The 21,863-nt window shown below is 38.7% G+C and overlaps 2 protein-coding genes across 7 annotated transcripts; one reads left to right on the plus strand and one right to left on the minus strand.

Annotated features, from left to right (window-relative positions):
• Nucleotides 1–2,794: 2,794 nt before the first annotated feature.
• Nucleotides 2,795–7,115, minus strand: LIG4 (DNA ligase 4). 3 transcript variants are annotated; one of them, XM_017816683.1, is made up of 2 exons: nt 7,015–7,115; nt 2,795–6,429 (listed from the first exon to the last, which is right to left on the minus strand). In XM_017816683.1, the coding sequence occupies exon 2, from the start codon at nt 6,413–6,415 to the stop codon at nt 3,680–3,682; it is 2,736 nt and encodes a 911-aa protein (XP_017672172.1). In that variant the 5' UTR covers nt 6,416–6,429; nt 7,015–7,115; the 3' UTR covers nt 2,795–3,679. The 3 variants fall into 3 exon arrangements, with proteins under 3 accessions (XP_017672172.1, XP_017672171.1, XP_017672170.1); XM_017816682.1 differs by having other exon boundaries at nt 6,999–7,114; XM_017816681.1 differs by lacking the exon at nt 7,015–7,115 and adding an exon at nt 6,880–6,898.
• Nucleotides 7,116–7,152: 37 nt separating this feature from the next.
• On the plus strand, nt 7,153–18,602 carry ABHD13 (abhydrolase domain containing 13). Of its 4 annotated transcripts, none has more exons than XM_017816685.1 (3): nt 7,153–7,301; nt 8,992–9,027; nt 13,809–18,602. In XM_017816685.1, the coding sequence occupies exon 3, from the start codon at nt 13,844–13,846 to the stop codon at nt 14,855–14,857; it is 1,014 nt and encodes a 337-aa protein (XP_017672174.1). In that variant the 5' UTR covers nt 7,153–7,301; nt 8,992–9,027; nt 13,809–13,843; the 3' UTR covers nt 14,858–18,602. The 4 variants fall into 4 exon arrangements, with proteins under 4 accessions (XP_017672174.1, XP_017672176.1, XP_017672175.1 ...); XM_017816687.1 differs by having other exon boundaries at nt 8,996–9,027; XM_017816684.1 differs by lacking the exon at nt 7,153–7,301 and adding an exon at nt 7,447–7,606.
• Nucleotides 18,603–21,863: the final 3,261 nt, after the last annotated feature.

A 21,863-nucleotide genomic window follows, 5' to 3' on the forward strand; every position in this document is an offset into this window, starting at 1 on the left:
TGAGTTGGGGGTCCTTTTGCTGATAGACTCATTAGTTAACTAGTGTTTTACAGTACAGGATTATGTAAATTCCATGGTTTTCTTCCAGTTTAATGCGTAGCTGTCAAAATCACGCCGATAAACAGAGCTAGCTATACTAATACCTCTTCTACTGCAAATGAAAAAAACCCAAAACATTAAATTTGCAATTTATAATATGTCACCATTTGACACTTTGCCCATTCACAAGACCCCTGAAATCAGACTGGGAACTTCAGACCTGATTCACAGAACAATTGAGGCTGAAAGGCACCTCTCAAGATCATCTAGTCCAACTCTATCCACTTGAAGCATCAGCTAGAGCAGGTTGTTTAGGACTGTATCTAGTTGTGTTTTGAATATCACCAAGGACGGAGACTCTGCAACTTCTCTGAGCAACCTGTTCCTGTGTTTCACCACCCTCACAGTAAGAAAGTATTTTTCTAGTTTTAAGCAAAAGTTCACGTTTCACTTTGTGCCCACTGCCTCTTGTTTTGTACCTCGGCTGCTGATGACAACTCTCTCAGCCTGGCATTTCAACCACTTTTCAGTCCACTTCCCTATGCATTCATCTAGTTCATACTTCATCTGCTGTCTACGAGAATATTACAGGACAGTGTCAAAAGGCTTCGTAAACTCCAGAAAACCAGCATCTAGTGCTCTACGTTTGTCCACCCAGCTAGTCCTACACTATAACAAAACACATAATGCTAGACAAATTATAAAAATTTAAATCAGTACCACAAAGACTTCTACAAAAAACAAAACAACCTTCTACCTGAACCTATTTCCAAAAGCTAATTTGAACTTCATAAAAAGCAACACTACTATCACAGTTATATCATAGTAATATCATAGCTAACCTTTTCTAACTAGTTCTATATAGAACCAGACTATGTAAATTCATTCTACTTTGGGAAAGACTGATGATGACAGAGTGGAATATACAATCTCTCACACCATATTTTGTGTGTAACAATCCTTTTTTCCCTGGTATCTTATTTCTGGCAACTTAAGTCCTGAAAACTGTATTTTACTTTATATACGATACATGACACAGGAGGAAAATTAACTCTGGTTTCATGGCTTTACATAGTTCCTCTACCCGCAGCATTAACAGAGGAATGAATTTAAATATATTTTGTCACTAACCTAGTGCCAAGTATACATGTTGAAACTTCCTTGTTATCTCAGTTTTCAAACACAATCACATGCTCAAGCTTTCTGCATCCTTTATAAGAAAAGCAAAGAACATTAATGCTTGCAGTTTGAACTTAAATTATCCCTTATATGTTCTCTCAAAATAATCTTCCCCAAAATTAAGAAGAAAGAAAAGCTACATCTGTATAAAGCATCCAAACACAATGCTAAATATATTTTTTCTGAAAGAAAACAATTTTGAGGTGGATACCTTTTAATTTCCTTACTTCCAGAAAGCAACATGGAGAAACATTTTAATTATACCTATAAACTCTACCTTCACTGCTAGGTTTGTATAAGTCAAATTTAGTGTTCTCTCATTCCTATCCCCTCACAGCAAAGAGCAGTACTGTAAAATTTTACAGGGTCATCTACTGTTTCGTGGTACAACAGCTGTTACCAGCTGGAGATGCTTTATACTTGCTTGAACTATCTTAAAAGGCATTTCCCGAGTCACCTTCGAATGAACATTTCTTAATCCTTTTCGTGACATTTTATAACGTCAAGTCCCTCTTCTGAAAGAATTCAAACTGCAGTTATACATGGATTGGAAACATTAAATGACTGTGCATTGTTTGGATTTTTTTAACAGAAAGACTGAATATTATAAAAATACCAGTAGCAAACTACAGGGCTTTTTAAAATCTCTCACCAAATCATTAAACTGAGGTGCCATAAACAGAATAGTATACCTTATCTGTTATTTTGCTATAGCTGACAGGTTTTGACTGATTTCACCTGAATAAATGGACCTTCTTAATGCAGACTCTTTCAAAACATACAGATGGACTCTTTCAGGAAAGACAAACTGGAAATTGAGCAACAGGGACCACACAGTTTTTAAGTGTTTCACCAAACAGATGTACTATGGTAAAAAAATTATAAGCTTTCCACAATTTTTTAATTTGGTCCTGGAAAGAAGTTCACATCCGAACCAAATACCAGATGAATATCAGGGGGATAAAAAAAAGGTAGTTCTGTGATGGATGGGTATTTCCATAACAGAAAGAAGCAAGGAAGCCGATTTTCCTTCCTTCAGTCAATTCCTTATTGTGTCGAGGGATACAAGAGGGCTGCCCACAAGGGAAAGAGTGCTAGGGGAACAGCAAGACAGGCACAAGGCCTCACCAACAAATGGCACAGTCCCACCATACAAGCCCGATGCAAGAAGATGAGAAAAGCAGGCCTGCTAACAGTAATCTGTGGTCAGTGTTTATTACATTTTACCTATTTAGTATATTTCAAATAATAAGGGAGAAGACACCAACTATAAGAGATAACAATAAACTTCTTTCCAATTAGTCTTTCATGCAAGATTTCTCAATTCTTTTTACAGTAACTTTTGTATGAACACAACCACAAAAAGCATTGAAGAAACAGGTCAGCTAAAAACTGATTCTGTGTGATCTCCCCAACAGCAATTCTGTTTGGTACCAGTATTGACATAACAAGAACTCAGCCCTCAACTCTTCTCCCCTCAAAGTTAATGCATCAATTATCTAACAGCAAAATCAGAAACTAAGTTTTGTGCTTTTCAAAAGTATTATTGCTTACTAAAAATAAATACCAGACAGACTTTAAAAATAGATTTTATTTAGTAATTGAAAAAATATACATTGAACTGGATATTTGGAAATTAATCCTACATTACTAAAATAGCTTAAGAAGTATTATTTGAAAGATAAACTGATAGTTGATTGTAAAAGCCTAGCCCTGTCGCACTTCAGTTTAGCTTTAACTGTAATGAGCACAGGGGGTTATTAGTTTTTAAGTAACTGATTTGTATTTCATACATATATAGGTCATTATTAATTCATTAGCACCTCAATCAAAAGTTCGGGTTCTACTTTAGAAAGGTTATTTACACAAAGAAACATGGGATCTATGCAATACCTAAAATCAAAGTGCTTCTGAGGCTGTGCAGTGCTCAGTGCTAAAACCAATGTAAACAAATTAAAATAGTACAGACGAAGTTTATAAATTACCAAATTCTGTAGCATATGGAATACACACAAAATACATCCACAAAAACATGAATATGACTGCAAATTGATAAATTAACAATAAATAAATAGTAAAATCTCCATAAAACAGTAAATTATTGTCTCCATTTTGAAAAATAGAGGCAAGCATTATTAGCAGCTAGGACAAACTAGCCAGTTTCAAACATATTTTATTTATGTAAAATATTAAATCTCTCCTCAGATCTGTTTGTGCATTAAAAGGCTTACACTATTTATCTTGTGGTGGTTTTTATTCCTCCAACATGGCTTAGCGTCCTCTTGCTTCCGCAACACTATAATTAAAAGCCTTCCTCTGATTTCAGCAATACAGTGTTATTCTTTAGCCAGACTCAGCTTTAAGCAGACATGAAAACACACAAAAAATTTAAGGCAACCTCATAAAATCTGAGTCCAATCATTCCAACAAGAATGCCTTTGCTCCAATCGTAAAAACTACTTTAAACTAAGTACTGATTTTCATTCTTTGCGACTCCTTCCTCCACTGACTCTTTTACCCACAGCTCAGTTACAATTTTAAATTTTTTCCTAAACGTTCTCCTGAGTGCTTTTATCTCTTTTACCCGGGAATGATCTTCTCCTATAACAACATGGGAGACACCTTCTACAAGGTGAGAGACTACTTTTCCACCATAAAAGCGGAGCTCCAAAGCTCTAATTGATAGTGCTATTGCAGGGATTTTGCTTTTAGGCTCATTAATAATGGCATAACAGTCCACATAAATAGTGTTTCCTCTGAATATACTGAGCTGACAACTGTTCCATGAATAACGTTCTTCTATCTTTGCAATTATGTCCAAAGGCATTGCTTTATTGTCTTTCACTCTTGAGAACACTTCCTTGAGCTGTGCAACATCTGTGTTTGCTGTGTAGCTGTCTCCATAACAATCATACTCACGAGCAAAATGTTCTTTTGTGTCAGGAGACATGTGAATCATAACGGCTGGTTGCCAAGGCACCAGCATTTTGGTTTGAAAACATTGAAGGAGCCACTCTGCCCTCACCACATCATATTTGTTGGAAGCAATGATGTTTTTCACTCTGACATTCTCAGCTCCTGCAATGACACAGTAAGTCTCCGGCCCTGGGTTCTGTACCACACTGCCACCACATTCAGCTATTCTGCTTTCCAGCTCAGACTTTGTGTATTTCCCCGTTCCCGTCATAACACAAAACTCAACATCTTCAAATACATTTGAAACCTTGTTTACACTAGAAAGATCAGGAGCTTTAAATTGGTCAGCTATTCCAATTACCTTCCTCACTTTTGAAACAGTTTTCCTTTTTTTCTCATGCGGCTCATCATACTCATCTACATGAAGGTGCTTAGATGCCAGTTTCCCTTCTGCTTTGCATCTGAGGTCTTCTAACATGTCTGAAGTCATGCACTCATACCATTCTTTGTCCTCACGTATCCTCTCGATTCGGGGGAACCTCAAAGTACAGTCAGTTTTGTACATATCACTGTCAACGATCTCGGCTGCCTTGATCTGAACTATGACAGAGTTGCAAGGTTCAATGTACATTTCAGGTTTTTCCGTTCCACACAAAATGTTACAGGGAGGGTCCTTCCTATGGTAGGGCTTCCAGAATTTCGCCAGTTTCAAGCCTAGATCATACAACTCCTTCATAGTATAGCCAGAGCCAACACGACAAATTGAGTGGAAAACGGTTGGTTTTTCATTTGGAGGGGGCGTCTCTGCAACAGCGCACAGAAAATGAGACATCATCCCACCACGTGACCCCTTTCCCCAGTAACCACCAACAATTAAAAGGTCTAGTTCATCCATCAGTCCATTCACGTATTCTGGCTTGATTTTTAACCACCCTTCCCCACGTTTGTCAGGCTTGTAGGTGGACATGGGATCTTTCACCATAATCCCTTCCTCTCTGTTATCTATTGCTTCATTTAAAGCATCAATTACTTCTTTTCTTGTTCTGGCACTTTTCTTATGTACGATATGCATCCTGCCCTTTACCGGGGTAAACACGCTACTTAAGATTTCATATCTTTTGCTTAGTACTTCGTGCCCCAACTTCTGATCGTTAACCATCAATACGTCGAACACACAGAAGCAGGTCTGTAGATCAGAGTCCTCCACCATTCTTTTTATGTCAAATTTGTTTCCTTTTTGCATAAAGGTTTGCGTTTCAGGATTGTAAGCCATCATTTCACCATCGAGAATGCAATTTTGTATATTGCTTTTAAATACATTATGAATAAATGGCGTTAATGAACCTTCAAGGGGTGAAGCACCAAACTGCTGAGTATAGTCAAACCCATTTCGGGAAAAATATTTATACACATCCCCATCTTTGTGCATCTGCATACGTTCACCATCCAGCTTAGTTTCTATGTAGAATATCTGGTTATTCATCTGTTTCTCAATTTGCTGGACATCTGCAATAGCAGCAAGCATTGGTTTAAAGGCAGAAAACAACATGATAGAAACATCACTAAGTGAGACAGACGGATCATGCAGCTGTCTGCAAACTTTTTCTAAATCAGTTGTTACGTTGTGTAATTCAGCAGCATCAGGATGAAAAATGGAAAATATAGTTTGTTGACTAACACCAAGCTTTAGATCCTTTATAATCATCCGGATGAGCCATTTTTGTTCCAGTGCTGTGCTCTGGGTAATTAACTGAAGAAGACTTTTCTTTAACTGACCCTTGTTTTTAGCAGCATTATTATTAGCTATCGCATCTAAGTGTTCATTGACTTGTTCTATTGTCAGTCTGCCTTGTTTTGGGCTCCTAGGTTTTAGCACAAAGTATGCGATCATTGCAAAATCTCCAGCATCTCCTCGTGAGCCTGTAGGTGTTCTGTAATTTAAAAGCTTTGCAGCATCTTTTCCATCTTTTGGTAAATGAAGCAGTTCGATATACAGCTTTGCAAGCATAGTTTCTTTAATTCCATATGCCATCCTTTCTCTTTCCAGCTGTGGAAGAATAAGTCGCATAGCTGGGTAAAAGGAATCTGTGACGTCTTTGTCTTTTTGGTGAAGTGCATCATGGAATTTCCTCCAGGAATCCAGAAAATCCTTAAAATACTTTGTTTTCTCTGGACGAGATTTACACTTCTGTATTCGCTCCAGAGTAGAACACAGATCTGCAAAAGGCACGTGAGAGGCCACCGTTTTTTTAGGAGGCTGCGAAACAGGTGCGGAAGCCATCAGTCTGCTTTTCACTAAGAACAAAAAAAAAAGTATATATTTTTAGAGAAAATGACATCACGTTTTTCTAAAAAACCCCATCTCTAATTAGTATTTACATTTTCCCTTCTTTTTCTAACTAAGATTTAACCATTATCTTTACTTAAAGGTCATCAGCTGGTACCACTGTCCTTAGTCAAGGGTCACACTCATCGGTGGGGCTGCGACACTAAAACACTGGCATCACCTAGACTGAGGACTGACTGCAAGGCAGGAGAAGGCAGCACGCTCCCCTCCCGTTGCTGCCCAGGCAGGAGCTTTCACTGCTCGGAGACCAATTTCCTCCTCCATCCCGCCTGAGAACGCAGCCTGCTCCCGACACCACCCGCCCTCGGGCCCTGTCGCCCGGCCGCTCCCCGCCGTCTGAGGGAGCGGTGTCCAACGGGGCCGGCCCCCTCCCGCGGAGAGGGACCACACACACACACCCCACATCCCCCCCCTGCTCAAGGCGGGGAGCGGACACTTTCCGGGCGGGCACCTCCTGCTCTGTACGAGAGGAGCCAGCCGGGGCGATGGAGGCGCAGCCACCCCGGGGGAGACTTACGTGGATCCGGGGATACCTGCAGTAAAGGGCTGACACCAGCTGCCCCACCCCGGAAGAGGAGGGGCGGCCCGGTGATGCCTCGGTCCGCGCTCCTCCCCCGGGCCGGGGCGGGGAAGCGCTGGCGGAGCCCCGGGTGCAGGAAGGCGAGGAGAGAAAGGGAAAACGGCCGGGCGGTGACCTGGAAGCGGAACCGCGGCTGCGGTGACTTCCTGCCTCGGGAGGAAGGAGCCGTGGTTGAAGTTGCGCGTCGGGGTCTGCGCTGGCCCGAGGCACCGGCGGCGGCCGCCCGGGAGGATGCGGCGGGTGGGTTTCGCCGCCCCGGGGCCGGTCCCGCCCCGCGGGGAGGGCGCTTGGCAGAGGGAGGTGGCGGCCGGCCCCCGGCCCGTGAGGCCGCGGCGGGGCGGGCGGGAGCCGGGGCGGCGGGGGTAGCCGGCAGGTTTGGCTGTCAGTTTGGTGTTTGGGGTCTCTCCGTGGATAAATGCGGCTTTTCCCTGGGAGCGGCTGGCAGGCCGGTGCTGTCCCGGGGGTTGTGCGGCTCCTGTGCCGGCCTGTCGGGACGTACCTCCCGAGGAGCTGCTGCGTTGACAGCGCCGCAGAAGTTCCTACAGGTGCCTCCCTGCGAAGCCTCGGGAGATCTTTAGCTTTCTGGTAGCAAGGTCTTGCTCTAGTGTTTCGTTTGTCTCCACTGCCGTATGTAACAATTCCTGCAAATGGGGATGCTTGTAGAAGGTTGGGCTGATGATGATAACTTTAATGTTCTTACTGTGCCAAGTGACTATTGGCAAGGCTGAACCAGGTGGTTGTCTTAGGTAAAAAGGAAAATTTTTTAACATACTCGTCAAGTAATATGTTTTAGAAGCCTATGCTCACTAGAAAGCTAAGGTTGTAATATAGCCAGCCTTGGTTAGTTGTTGTTTTGGCGTTTTTTTACTCAATATCATCATTATTCAAGACATGCCTGTAAGGTTCATTACGACTTGTTGGTTGTAAAAGGTTGTGTAATAAGAGTTAAGAGGAAAACACTTTCAATTATGAACATGTGCAACCTGATGCAGAGTTGTGAAAATTCCCTGTTTCAAATAAGTAGGACAAGTGGCTTGTTGATTTTAAAAACCAGAGCCCTTAAATGTGTGACACTTAATTATTCTTACTGTGCTTTTTCCTTTATTGGGAGTCACTGCTTTGCTATCATTTTTCCTTTCTCTCTTTTTTTTCCTTTTTTTTATGAGTGTCTCTGTAGGATTTTAGTACTAAGGAAGTATATTTTTCCTGTCTTGTAGGTTTCTAGATTGTAGCTTGTAAGTTTTTTTTTCAGATCAGTTCCCATCTGAAACTAATTTTTTAAAGTTGAGGACTTAGTATTCCTATTTACAGGAGTCTTCTGAATAAATATGAGTAAATTTAAAGCTTGAGCAAGTCTTATCAGTGTCTGGAGCAGGTAGAGTCCAGGAGAAGGAAGTGCAGTAGAAACCAACAGATGTCTTTTGGCATTTCTTAAAAATGCAGAGGAATATCTGGTTTTGTTTGTTTATTTTGAAATCCAAAAGATTGCAGTGAGTGCTAAGACTTAGCTCTTAAATGAGGAAGCAACCATTAAACACCGGATTGTGCTTCTTAGCACTGACTTTAAGGCTGCTCATACACTAAAAGTTAGTTTTAAGGAGACAATGTAAATCTAGCATGACTTCATTTTTATGCACTATGTATATTATATACTGTGTACTGTGTGTATAGTCCAGGACATTTTGATGTGATTCTTGAATTTCATTGTAAAATGTTTTCAAGTTCATCAGATGTTTCAAACAAGTGTTCAGCTTAATAGGTGGAGCATGAGTATGAAATGCATAATTTCATCAGTAAAGCAGTTGTAGTTCTAGGGGGTTTGGATGCTAGCACTTCTTAATTTTCTTACAAGTAACTGAAGACAAACGGTAAATTTTATGTGTAATTCAAAAGCAATTTTACTCAATTCATAAATGGAATTGTCTTTCAGGCAGAGATGAAGCCTGGGAAATCATCACATCTAAAGGTAAATGCTTTATAATGTGATTGGTGTATGAAAATGGCCCTTTTTTAATATTGAAAATAGGGACCAAGACAAAACAACAGAATTTGCGACAGATAAAAGAGTAATTTCAGCTGCCGTTCAGAATGAGTGAAAAATTGTTCACAAGTACTCTAAGTATGCACTTGAGTTTTTGTGATTCTTCAGTCAGTAATGGCATTAACCAATTAAGAATAGCATTAGGGCAAAGCAGAATATTGTTAAAGTACCTTGATCATAAAGACCTTATTTTTTTTCTCGGAATTTTTATTGTTGTGAGTGATTTGTGTTTTCAGTAGTTACCTAATTATGAGATTTGTAGCTCGTCTGATAGAACATAAAGGTCTGCAATAGCTCCTGGACTGTGGATTCAGCAGTGGAGATGTATAGATACAGGGGTGTGTGCGTGTATCAACATATGTGTATATCCCTCTGACATAAAATTGAAACTCATCACTTGCAAATTTCCTTTCTGTTTTGAGGGGCAATACAGTTATGTGGCGGTGTAAACTGAACTGGTCTTTGAGCCAAAGGTACAGCAGCAGTCCGACTAAGTCTTACTTTCATTAGGTCAAGATTGAATTAGGCTGTATTGCTGTTCCTGTGTGTTAATGATTTCCACAATAGAACTTTGTATTTCAGTACTGTCTTCTGCTTGTCTTTGAAGTATACAAGCATCATCAAAGAAATTCTTGTAGGAAGCATCAAAGGCTAGCCTTTCTAATGCACGTTATCAGAGGGACAGGAGGAAATGTGAAGCATGTGGATGGTAGAGGAAAGACCTCTAATCATATTTGTGAATGAGAAAATATTATGAGAAGAATGCAGAGGAACTGAATTTATATAGTCTGGAGAAAATGAAGGTAGGTTTTGTATTTGGAGGTTAATAAACATTGAACCCAAAGTGAAGAATTTAAGTAATAAGTGTCCCTTCTTTTTAAGTGTATTAGGAAATATTTTCCAGTAGTAAGAGTAGCTAAGAACAAGAACAGCATACATAGGAATTAACATTAACATAACAGTTACTTAGGAAAACATCTACCATATAGAACTGTATGGTTCTGCTGTTGTTGACTATATTTGTCACAGACATTGACTTTTGTGACAAGTTTAAAAAAATGCTCTTATGCTTGTTTACATAGCCTCTAAATTAGTTTATATAATCAACTGTTATAAAATACTGTGAATGCTGTAAAATGGGATGTGACTCCTTGTTATAGGAAAACTTTTCTTGCAAAGTCATCTGCAAAATTACAACAATTACTTGAAATATGGTGCCACAATACAATGTTCCTTCAAAATTTTTTTTTTAAATTTTTTTAGTGAACCAAGAATGAGTTCCAGGGAATTAATGTTTTGTCTAGGAGATTTGAAAAGGAAACCTGTAGACAAACCTTATTTCCCTGTCTGATACAAAACTTCCACTAGCCTGCCACTGGCCAACTAGCTGACTTCCCTTGGTTCCCATGTCTCCATCTGTAATACATGAGTGATGTTTCATGTTATCTCTTTAGAGAGCTGTAGAGGCAATATAACTGAGATAACAGTAGAAGGCAATATAACTGAGATAATCCTGTTAAACAGCCATGAAAAAAAAAATTACCTAGTCATACTTGCATAAGACAGAAATTGATTAAAAAGTTCTCTTTTAGAAGACATAAAGGTGTGCATGCTTCTTGCCGTAACTGGGACATCAGACAGTTATGGAGCAAGTCCATGAGCGGTTCTTGTAGCCCAGGAAGAGAAGCAGTCTTGTCTAGAAAGAGGGACAGTTTTGTCCAGGTGGTGGGTCTGCTCTATTTCTTATTTTAACCTGGTCAGACATCAAAATTCTCCCTTTCCTATCCCTCTCTCACACCTTTCCCTGACTATTCTGGCCCCCTATTAGCCAGAAAAATTAGAGATGCAGGAGAATCGTAACACATGCTCTTTGTACCTCAACGCAGAGTTTTTGCATGATAAGATGTTACATTGTAACATGTTTGAAAGGTGTATAACTTCCCATCTAGCACAACAGAAGTGGGAAATGAAGACCAAGAAGAGAATTGTTTTGTGTCTGTGTGTTGTCTTGCAGTATATTGAACAGTCTCAAATCTCATACCTCTTCAGTCTTAAATCTCATACACTTCAAAAAGTGCTGACCTTATTGCTCACTGAAAATTACTATATTACCTTACCCTTTTTATTTCTGTCCTTCAAGTGAAAGTTTGGTTCTGTTTGTATCATCTTCTGCTGTTCAGCTCAAACAAGACAGTGTTTGGAAGGTCTGATGCATTGGGGTCCATAGAAAGCATGGATTGTAGCTTTATTGAGAATAAACTTGTACTGATTTGGTTTAGAGTCTCTTCTAGCCCTGCGTGCTTGTTTGAGAAACCATCTTTTATCTCTCCAGTGATCTTTCAATTGGTATTGGAAGGAAGTGGGGAAGAATTTAGAGAAACTTGCATCTTAGTTGTCTAGCTGACAAATCTTGCAGCAAGATGTGAAGTATGAGATATGGGCTGATTCCAGCCTGGAAATGAATGGAACTAGTGAAGTTTCTCATAACTGGGAAGAAAACTTTAATGGTAATGTAGTTATTCATTAGTGCTAAGTAGTCCACTTTATTTAAATATGTACTGAGCATGAAACATTTGTGGATGTGTAGTTTGCCCTTCCTGTTAACTACTGTGTGTTGAGTTCTAGTTGTAGGATGCATTGGTTTTAGAACTCCAGTAGCAAAGCAAAGTTTATATATATATATATACATATACATATCTCAGAAATAATCACACAGCAGCAGTATCTCAATAGTATAGCATTTTGATAATATTAGCCTACTAAAATAAAAATAGAAGCAGTGCACAAATTAAACTAAAGTCAGCTGTATCAGTCTTCAAGTAACAATCCTTAGTGTATATGGGAATTTTGCAAAACTTCATCACTTTGAGATTTTTATTACTTCTTTATCTTTTATTAGTTTTAATGATGAGTCTCGTACTCTTGTGAATGTCTTGATAAGAAAGCATTTTTGGAGTCTCATTTGTAAGGAAGTCAAGAAAATTTTAAATAGATAAGGAGAATGGTTTTACTCTCTCATTGTCAGTGTTCTTATAGTCTTGAAATGTAATGCAGAAAACGTTTGTTAACTTCACTAGGAAGTTTTCTTAGAAATTGAAGTAGCTACTTTATATGTCTCCTAATTGCTGTGAGTTCTTTACTAGAGAAATGGATCACAAGAATTAAATTTTCTTACAAACAATATTTGTGAATACTTGGATGTGGATGTTAAATATGAGCTTATAAGTAATACAGGAGAACAGAGCTGAGATAACTGCTCTTTTTAACTACTTTATATTTCACCAGTTTTATGTATTTAGAGTATATACGGTATATAAAATCTTAATTTCACATTGTTTTTGGTTAATATGTGAATCTTTAGATGTAACAGATTATTTTTATTTCTGATTTATTTCTAATTGTTGCATAAAATAGTTATACGTGGCAGTTTTTCCTGGTCAGATTGGATGTTTAACGTATCTGTGGAACACAAAAGCTGTGGCTGCAGAGGTCACCAGTTATCACTTGATCCTACCAAGATGGCTGGTGCAGAATGCTTGGATGCATCTCTGCATGTCAAACTCCTTTGGATTTAATTCAGATTCTTCCTGCATTACATCACTTCAGGAGGTTATAACTTTGTGTCTAAACTGTAATTATTACTGCTGTATGACTTAGTTTTGTTAAACAAGTGAGCTTGTGTTGTCATTCCAGGCAGTGTGGCAACTTAGTGGTGTACTGTAATTCTCATGTAGGTTTGGCAGTTTTTGCCTGTTTCCATATTTCACTTGAACCTAGCAGTAAATACTGTAAGAGATTATATGTATGCTGGGAGATGTAACTGTCTCTTATAGTTGGAAGGAAGGTTTAATCTATGGTCATTAACATCACTCTCCTCATTTTATGCTGTATGTGTGTTTTTGTCATGAGTCTCTTTTCATGTTTGGTCCTTTCAGCAGTTGTACTTTTCATTGATCAGAGTACAGTGTAATTAGCTGACTGTTTTCAGTGGTCTTGTGTGATGATACAATCTTCATTCAGCTAAAGACTTAATATGGATTACTGATCTGATAGTGGAAAAGTAGCATTATAAATCAGAAACAATCAAAATATAGCAAAAAAGGGTGTCACAAACTGGTGGTAACTGGTAACTACAGTGTGGTATCTTACTATAGAGGAGTCTCTCTTCTGACCACTTCACGTGTTGCTCTGTAATCACGGTTGACCGAGATGCTGAAAGACAGCAACTAATAACAGAGCCAGGATGCACAGTGAGCCTCCACTGGCAGCAAAGTGCTGTGCACAGGCTTACTGAATGCTACTTAGCAACTTAAAAATAAAGGCTATTTTTGTTTGTGTTCTGGATTTTAGAATTACTTATATAAGAAGCTTTGACAAACTGGTGATGCGGACTGTATGGTTGTTCTCTTGGGGAGTAGGGAAGACAGGGAAAGCGTAAGTTACTATGGTCTCAGTCAACCAATTTTCTAGTGCTGTTAATGGATTTTGCTGGGATTTTGAAGAGTTCTAAAGCCTTTCCTTATGGTTGCTTTTCTGCTTGTTTTTACAGAGTCAAATGGTTTCCAAAAAGGGAGTTTGCCATCAAATTTGATGTTAATGCTCCGATATGTTGACTTACCATTAATGTTCTGCAAGTATGAATGCTTAAATCGCTTCATTTTTCTTTTCCCTATATTTATGTGCATACCTTTGGCTTTTTTTTGCAGGATTTACTTGGAGTAAAAGATCACTGACTTCTACAATGGAAAAATCATGGATGCTTTGGACCTTTGTTAAAAGATGGCTACTAGCTTTGGCTTCCTGGTCTTGGAGTCTCTGCCGTATTTGTCTTTTACCCTTGATAGTGACTTTCCACTTGTACGGAGGCATTATACTACTTATATTAATATTTGTATCAATAGCGGGTATATTATATAAATTCCAGGATGTGCTGCTTTACTTTCCTGAACAGCCCTCTTCATCACGCCTTTATGTTCCTATGCCTACTGGTATACCACATGAAAATATCTTCATCAAAACCAAAGATGGAGTTCTTCTCAATCTTATCCTGCTGAGGTACACAGGGGACAATGCAGCTTATTCTCCAACCATCATTTACTTTCACGGCAACGCAGGCAACATCGGCCACAGGTTGCCAAATGCTTTGTTAATGCTGGTAAACCTGAAAGTAAACTTAATTCTGGTCGATTATAGAGGGTATGGAAAAAGTGAAGGAGAAGCAAGTGAAGAAGGCTTGTACTTAGATTCTGAGGCTGTGTTAGACTATGTGATGACTCGGTCCGATCTTGATAAAACAAAAATTTTTCTTTTTGGCCGTTCCTTGGGGGGAGCAGTAGCTATTCACTTAGCTTCTGAAAATTCCCATAGGATTTCTGCCATCGTGGTGGAGAACACCTTTCTCAGCATCCCTTATATGGCCAGCACTTTGTTCTCTTTCTTTCCAATGCGATATCTTCCCTTATGGTGCTACAAAAATAAATTTCTGTCCTACAGAAAAATCTCTCAGTGCAGAATGCCTTCTCTCTTCATCTCTGGGTTGTCTGACCAGTTAATTCCACCAGTTATGATGAAGCAACTTTATGAATTATCCCCAGCTCGGACTAAGAGATTGGCGATATTTCCTGATGGAACTCATAATGACACTTGGCAGTGCCAGGGTTATTTCACTGCACTTGAACAGTTCATCAAAGAAGTAATAAAGAGTCACTCTCCTGAAGAAATGGCGAAAACATCATCTAATGTAACAATAATATAATTGATATTCTTCTTTGGGGTAGGGTGGGGGGAATACCTGCACTGTACCTTGATTTGTGATAAGTGGTAAAAGAATGTCCATTTTTAAATGTATGTCATGTCTGTACTTGCCTAAAGAGTGAAATTAAACTTGGAAAGGTCTGATATTTTATTAAGGTGTTCCAGATAACTTTTACATTTGCAGCATTGTAAATGAACCATTTTATGTCTTTCTCATACTTTTTTGGTATCTCTGTCCATAAATTCCATTTCTTTGATATGTACAACAGATGCTATTAAAGGAACTTGCTACAAAAGTAGTGCAGAATGTATTAGTTTAGAACAACAGGAAGCTCTTCAGTATTCACTGCTGTATGTGTGAGCTTTTTGGACAGCCATGGTTAGCACAATGATTTGTTGCTTCTCTTAGAGTTTATTTACAGTGTGCCATGCATGAGATTAGTGTTTTATTCCTTGAAATTTTATATTATGCAAAGTGGGAAGTCTTTAATGTACTAAATAATATAAAATAACGTTAATGGTAGGGTATACATGCAGGTATACTATCCTGGGTTATTACTAGTATTTCAAACTGCAACTGAAAATGAAAAAAAAAATTTTCCCCGCTTTCATTTTACTATTTGTATTATAATAGTGCACAGAAAGTTGTATGTGCCTAAACATACTTCAGGATTTTACCCAGGTAATTTTGCCGTAGAAAATAGAAGTAACCTTCAGAAAGACAACAGTGCAATCTAAGCTCCCTTCTGCCTCAAGCTCTCCTCACTGATGTACATGCAAACTGTTTGTTACTAGTAGTCTGCTTGCGCATTTTGAGGTGATATTTCTCAAGGCAAAATGGGTGGTCATACAAGGTAAAAGTAAGTATCTGTGTTAGTTTTTTAGGCTGGTGTAGTTAAATGTATGTGCCCTTTATTTATACCTCCAAAAGAAACAAATTCAAATAATTATCAGTGATCACTTGATTAGAGATTAATGTATACAGTTGTTACAGTAAGGATAATAAAAACGAGCAGGTAGTCCTAGGCAGTGATATTATTGAGAGTAGGAAGGCTCTGCAGATACTGACTGGATCAATGGGCCAAAGCCAATGATATGAGGTTCAACAAGGCCAAGGGCTGAGTCCTGCACTTGTGTCACAACAAGCTGGGGGAAGAGTGGCTTCAGAGCTGCTCAGCAGAAAGGGACTTGGGGGTGCTGGTCAACATCCAGTTGGACGTAAGCCAGTAGTGTGACCAGGTGGCCAAGAAGGCCAATGGCATCATGGCCTGTACCAAAAATAGTGTGGCCAGCAAGAGTAGGGCAGAGAATGTCTGTCTGTACTCGGCACTGGTGTGGCCACACCTTGGGTTCTGTGTGCAGTTTTGGACCCTTCATGACAAGAAAGACAGTGAGGTGCTGGAGCGTGTCCAGAGAAGGGCAATGGAGCTGGGGAAGGGCCTAGAGGGTAAGTCCTATAAAGAGCAGCTGAGGGAGCTAGAGTTGTTTGGTCCAGAGAAAAGAAGGCTCAGGGGAGATCTTATCTACTACCTGAAAGGAGGTTTTAGCAAGGTGGGTTTCAATCTCTTCTGCCATGTCTCAAGTGGAAGGACAAGAGGAAATGGCCTTAAGTTGTGTCAGGCAAGGTTCAGACTAGATATTAGAAAAAAAATTTTCACTGAAAGAGGTGCTACGTATTGGACTAAGTTGCCCAGGGAGGTGGTGGAGTCACCATCTCTGGAATTGTTCACCAACCATCTGGATGTGGCACTTGGGGATATGGTTTAGGAGTGATTATGGTGGTGTTAGGTTGATGATTGGACTAGGTAATTGTGAAGATCTCTTCCAACCTTAATTCTGCGATCAAAGATGTATGCTGTTAGCTTAGTTCGTTTTGGAGTGTGGGAGCTGTTTATATCTCTTCTGCAGGTTTAATTTCTCATCCACTGCAGCTGATTTTTCCTCTTCTAAATATTTTTTTCGGGGAAGAACAAACTGGAAAATCTTCCACACAATGTGTATGATTGCCCTTCAGATTGAAATTTTTAAATAAACTTTTATACCATGTTGTCCTGATTCAGAGAAGCATCTCAGCATACACCTAAAATCTGTTTCCTGAGGGACAGTGGTATTTTAAGCTTGTGCTTAAGTTCTTTGGTTGAATAAAACTGCTTTCCTGAACTGGTGCCTTAATGGTTATGCCTCCTAATGGAATTACAGTTCTTCTGTACACATGGATAATAGATATCAGCAATTTGTAGATAGGATGATACATCTTTACTTAAATGTGATTTTTTTTTTTTAATTTTTAAATATATACATACCAGAACTTGCTGCTTTCTCTGGTAAGTATATTTCATGATAGTATTATTAAGGTTTTCTTAGAGTTGATTGAAAAAACTAAAGATCTTTTGGGATCTGTAGACCTAAAATCATACAGCATAGTTTTAAATCTGAGTGAAACCAAAACTATCTTTTCAGCCTTACAGTGGTGGTGTTTTTTGGGGGTTTTTTTTTGTTTGTTTTTTTTTGGTGGGGGGCAGACAGGCAGGGCATGTGGGGAAGGTATATTTGAGAAGTTTGGCTGTGGGGATGGGAGATGAGGCAGTGTTTGTACCAGCAGAAAGGAGTTAACAGACATAGCATTTCCTTTCCCTGATGTGAGCTGCTTGCATAGATTGTTTCATCTGCTTCACATTACTTTAGAATAGAGGTGGAAGGAGAGAAGGAAAATGGGCAGTCAAATACTGCTTTTCTAAAAACCAGCTAATAAAGCCAAAAGAATAGATTAATTGTTGGAGATAGAATTAAGAGAAATTAGTTGTTTCAGTTGTCATAACTTGCCATTAAATGCGACTGTGATTTTTTTCCTAAAATGTCAATTTCTAAACTACCATGGCTTTTAACGCATTTTCCCACCCATCAAAACAAAAATCTCAACCCAAAATACCCCTAGTGTTACGTGGCACTTACGTACAAATGAAGTATTCTCATTTGGGCATACAGTTGCAAATCAGAGTCAAATGTGTGATGTTAGATTATGGCAATCTGAAACTGTTCAAAGTGGGCTCTGTCTAAATATTACTTTTGATTATTAAGCCATATATTTTCACTATAGTGTCTGCAGGACATAAATATGAAACTTTGTCTGCTTTTGCAAATATTGAGTATGAGAAGAAACCGTTGTCATATATGCATCCTTTACACTTAATGTGGTTTCTTCCACCTTCCACATATGTTTTGCTTCTCCCTTAATGGGTTGGCCACATACACTTGTGAATGAATGTTATCATGCTATTTTTTGTTGCTTTGGCTGTGAAATCCACTGAAAGAAAACAGGAAGGAAATGATGTTTTTATGCAAATATTCCACTGCTGTGCATACAGCCCTTTAAGGGAGGGAGGAGGGGGAAGGAACTTGTTCTGACAAGTCAAGACTTGTTTTTGTTTTATGGATTGTGTGATGGAAACCCACAGTTACCTGCTGCTAAAAGCTGAACTGTAAGCAACATAGTAATAATAACTTTAAATTGCCAAAATGTGTGCTATGTTACTGTTGCATTTATTTAATACCATTATATGTTTTCTCATAGAAGTTATCCATTTGTATATAGATATTTCTCAAGTATTTGTCCTGTACATATAAATTTCTAGTTTGGGAAAAAGTTGAGTTATTTTCATAGGTTTGTATGAAAGCTTCTTGATTTAAACATGCTCAATAAAGGAATTGTCTGTTTTATAAGAGGAAATTAAAGTTTAAAAAAAAAAGGAAAAACAAAGTTGGAGGGGGGGCAGGAGTTGAACAGCTGTAGCAGTAGAGTCCTTGTAAGTAAGTGTAAGACCTTGTGTGCACATGTGTGTGTGGTTTTAATTAGTGGAAATACTTGAGGCTTCCTGCTAACCCAAGTTTATATTCCCAGTATTTGTTTCTAAACTGTGAAATGCAGAGAGATAAGCTGTGCTTTCTTCTGAAGACATGTTAACTGGTTTAGCTGCCCTCATGTCCATTTCTCAGGTAAAATTAGAAATAGAGCACAAATGCATTTGGTAGGCTATGGACAATCTCTCAGCTGAAGGGCAGAAGGATTAACTATTTATACAAAATATGCATATCAGCATCTCTAAGCCAATCATTTGGGTCACGTTGGATGTTCACAGTGAAGAATGCAAGGCTGAATTGAGAGTCCAAGGTATGGTCTCTTCTGTAAGCAAAAAGATGCAGACGTACCTCCATTTGTATTTCATAATTCAGTTCTTGAAAAGTACATTTTTATTTTTGTTAATGACGCATCATTTTGCTGGAGGCACTTCTGCCAAATATAAAATCAGTGCCTCTTGCATGTAGTGGGATCAGCCTGATGAATCCCATTAGGTATAATTTGCAATGCCATCCTGCTTGTATAATTTAAAGTAGAACCCCGCAGAAGTGTAAATAGAGATAGCATATTGAAGTTCTAAATAACACTTGTGTTTTGAATTCAGAAACAGTCACTGGATATAAGATGCAAGCTTTTTATTTGATTTTTCTTTAATATATAGTTAAGGCAAAACTGTCTTATAAAGTATTCTTAAGTTTTGTAGACAAAGCGTAAATGTTACTGTATATGTGCTAATTGTGGCAAAGTTTTACATTCTCATTCTAGTCTGGTTTTTACGATAAAGTTAATTTTACAAAAAACACTTTTCTATTTTTATGTACTGACATATGCAATAAATTGATACATTAAAAGTGCTGTTAACGTCTTGTTCTAGTCTGTGGCCTTTCTTCAGTGTGTGTAAAGGGGTAGTTCTGTGTGCATGGTAACAAATCAATGCCAAGGTATTGTTTTCAGTTTCTAAAGCCAGAGCACATGGACTAGACATCTGCATTATTAGTTGTGGCATTTGTGGAAAACTATTATGCCAGGGAAAAAGTATTTTGTAAATATATGTTTCTAAGCTTTGTCATGTATCCTCACTTTCAGGAAGTGATAGTAAGTAAAACTGGTATGCAGTAGCTCTCCACTGCTTTCTAACAGTTTGCATTTCAAAATTTCTCTGTTTTCTAGGGGACTGAGAGATGGTCTAAATATGATGTCCATTAGGAAGTATTTTTAAGTGTTCTTGACTAGTTTTACCACCTGATGCTGGCAGAATTTCAAATGTCAATTTTAAATCCTATAATGCCACTCTAGCAGGTTTATAGTTAATTCGTGCAGCTGCAGTGGGATATTGAAGCAATTTTGACTTTCTTAGAGAGAAATATATAACTAAGCTTGTAGCACCTCTGCTGCTGTTCTGCATAGTTTATATGAAATACCCAGAAAATAAGGATTCTTTTCTAAAGCTGCAAAATGTTTGTTCTCTCCTGGATTACTGCAAGGCTTATAGTTAATTTTTAACCCACTACCTAGAAAACAGGTATGTGTGGGGGTGCATAAGTGTGATAAATTTGGACAGTCTGTTCAAGATACTTGTTAATTTTGAATGAAAAAAACAGATATTTCTGATTTTTGTAAAGGAAGAAATGAAAGTGCAGGAGCAACTCAGATTGGAGTAGTCCATGTGAATACTTCCCTTCTTGAATGAGAAGCAGATTGCTGTCATTGACATTGTGAACTGTGTCACTAAAACTTACCTACACAGTGCTACTCTGGAGAACACAAGTCTTGCATTTGCTTTTTCTTGCTTGAAAATTGATAAGCAGCTGGACTACAAAGTGCAACATAAGCTGTGTCCTGGAATGTCTCATGATGTTATATTCATTTGCTTAAGAGATAGGTATAGACTTCATATCAGAAGGTAAAACACAATATTTCAAATTTTCTCAGAATTTGCAAGTACAAGTTAAATCACAGTAAGCATTCATAAAGGCATATGAACATCTAAACTAAAATGAGAACAGCCCTGCTGAGAAGGACTTGAGGGTGTCCGTATATGAGAGGATGGACATGAACCAGCAGTATGCACTTGCAGCTCAGACAGCCAATTGTATCCTGGGCTGCGTCACAAGCAGCGGGACCAGCAGGTCGAGGGAGGTGATTCTACCCCTCTACTTTGCTCTTGTGAGACCCCACGTGGAATGCTGTGTCCAGCTCTTGATTCCTCAGCACAGGAAGGACATCGAGCTGTCAAAGTGAGTTCAGAGGAGGGCCACCAAGTTGATTAGAAGGATGGAGCACCTCTCCTATGAGGAAATGATGAGAGAATTAGGTTTGTCCAGCCTTGAAAAGAGAAGGCTCTGGAGTGACCTAATTGTGGCCTTCCAGTACCTGAAGGGAGCCAAAAAGAAAGATAGAGGGGGACTTATAAGAGCATCTAGTGATAGGACAAGGGGGAATGGCTTAAAATTGAAACAGAGTAGGTTTAGATTAGATATTAGGATGAAGTTCTTTGCTGTGAGGGTGGTGAGGAACTGGAACAGATTAACCAGAGAAGTTGTTCCATTCCTGGAAGTGTTCAAGGCCAGGGTGGATGAAGCTCTGAGCAACCTGATCTAGTGAGTGGTGGCCCTGCCCATGGCAAGGGGATTGGAACCAGATGATCTTTAAAGGCCTTTCCAACTGGGCCATTCTATGATTCTATGAAATAAAACCTAAACCAAAGGCAGGGGCCTTGCTGTCTGTTAAAAAGATCAAGTACAGGTAGATAAAGTTTAGAGAAAATACTGAACCATTGGCTAAACAAAAATTATTTGCTCCAAAGATATTGAACATGCCTGAGCTTTAAATCTTTTGTTGGACCCTATTCAGGGTCTTCATTTTAGACTTTGTACAGAGTTCTGTCTCTGTAAGTAGATAAGGAAGATACACTGATTACTTTCTGGAATTGTTTTGAAAACATTGATGTGATTAATTTGTTATACTTCAGCTTGGATGAAGACAGAATAACTCTCGTAAGTCTTGGAAAAACAGCAATTTTTCTTTCTCTGAAAGCAATACAGCTAAAGAGCAGACTTGGTTTTATTGTGTTACAGAACATGGTTTCACTCCTAATTGGAGATACATATGTAATAATCTGAAGCAATGAGCTGAATAATGCAAAACTACA

This window comes from Lepidothrix coronata, unplaced genomic scaffold (assembly GCF_001604755.1).
Source record: "Lepidothrix coronata isolate B3197 unplaced genomic scaffold, Lepidothrix_coronata-1.0 Scaffold57, whole genome shotgun sequence".
Classification (NCBI taxonomy): Eukaryota; Metazoa; Chordata; class Aves; order Passeriformes; family Pipridae; genus Lepidothrix; species Lepidothrix coronata.

Excerpts from the sequence above, each read along its gene's own strand:
- ABHD13 (XM_017816684.1), top strand. The coding sequence starts at position 7,477 with ATGCGGCTTTTCCCTGGGAGCGGCTGGCAGGCCGGTGCTGTCCCGGGG. Across the intron at positions 7,607-8,991 it reads CGCCGCAGAAGTTCCTACAG|GCAGAGATGAAGCCTGGGAA; the intron begins GTGCCTCCCTGC and ends ATTGTCTTTCAG. Across the intron at positions 9,028-13,808 it reads GGAAATCATCACATCTAAAG|GATTTACTTGGAGTAAAAGA; the intron begins GTAAATGCTTTA and ends TTTTTTTTGCAG.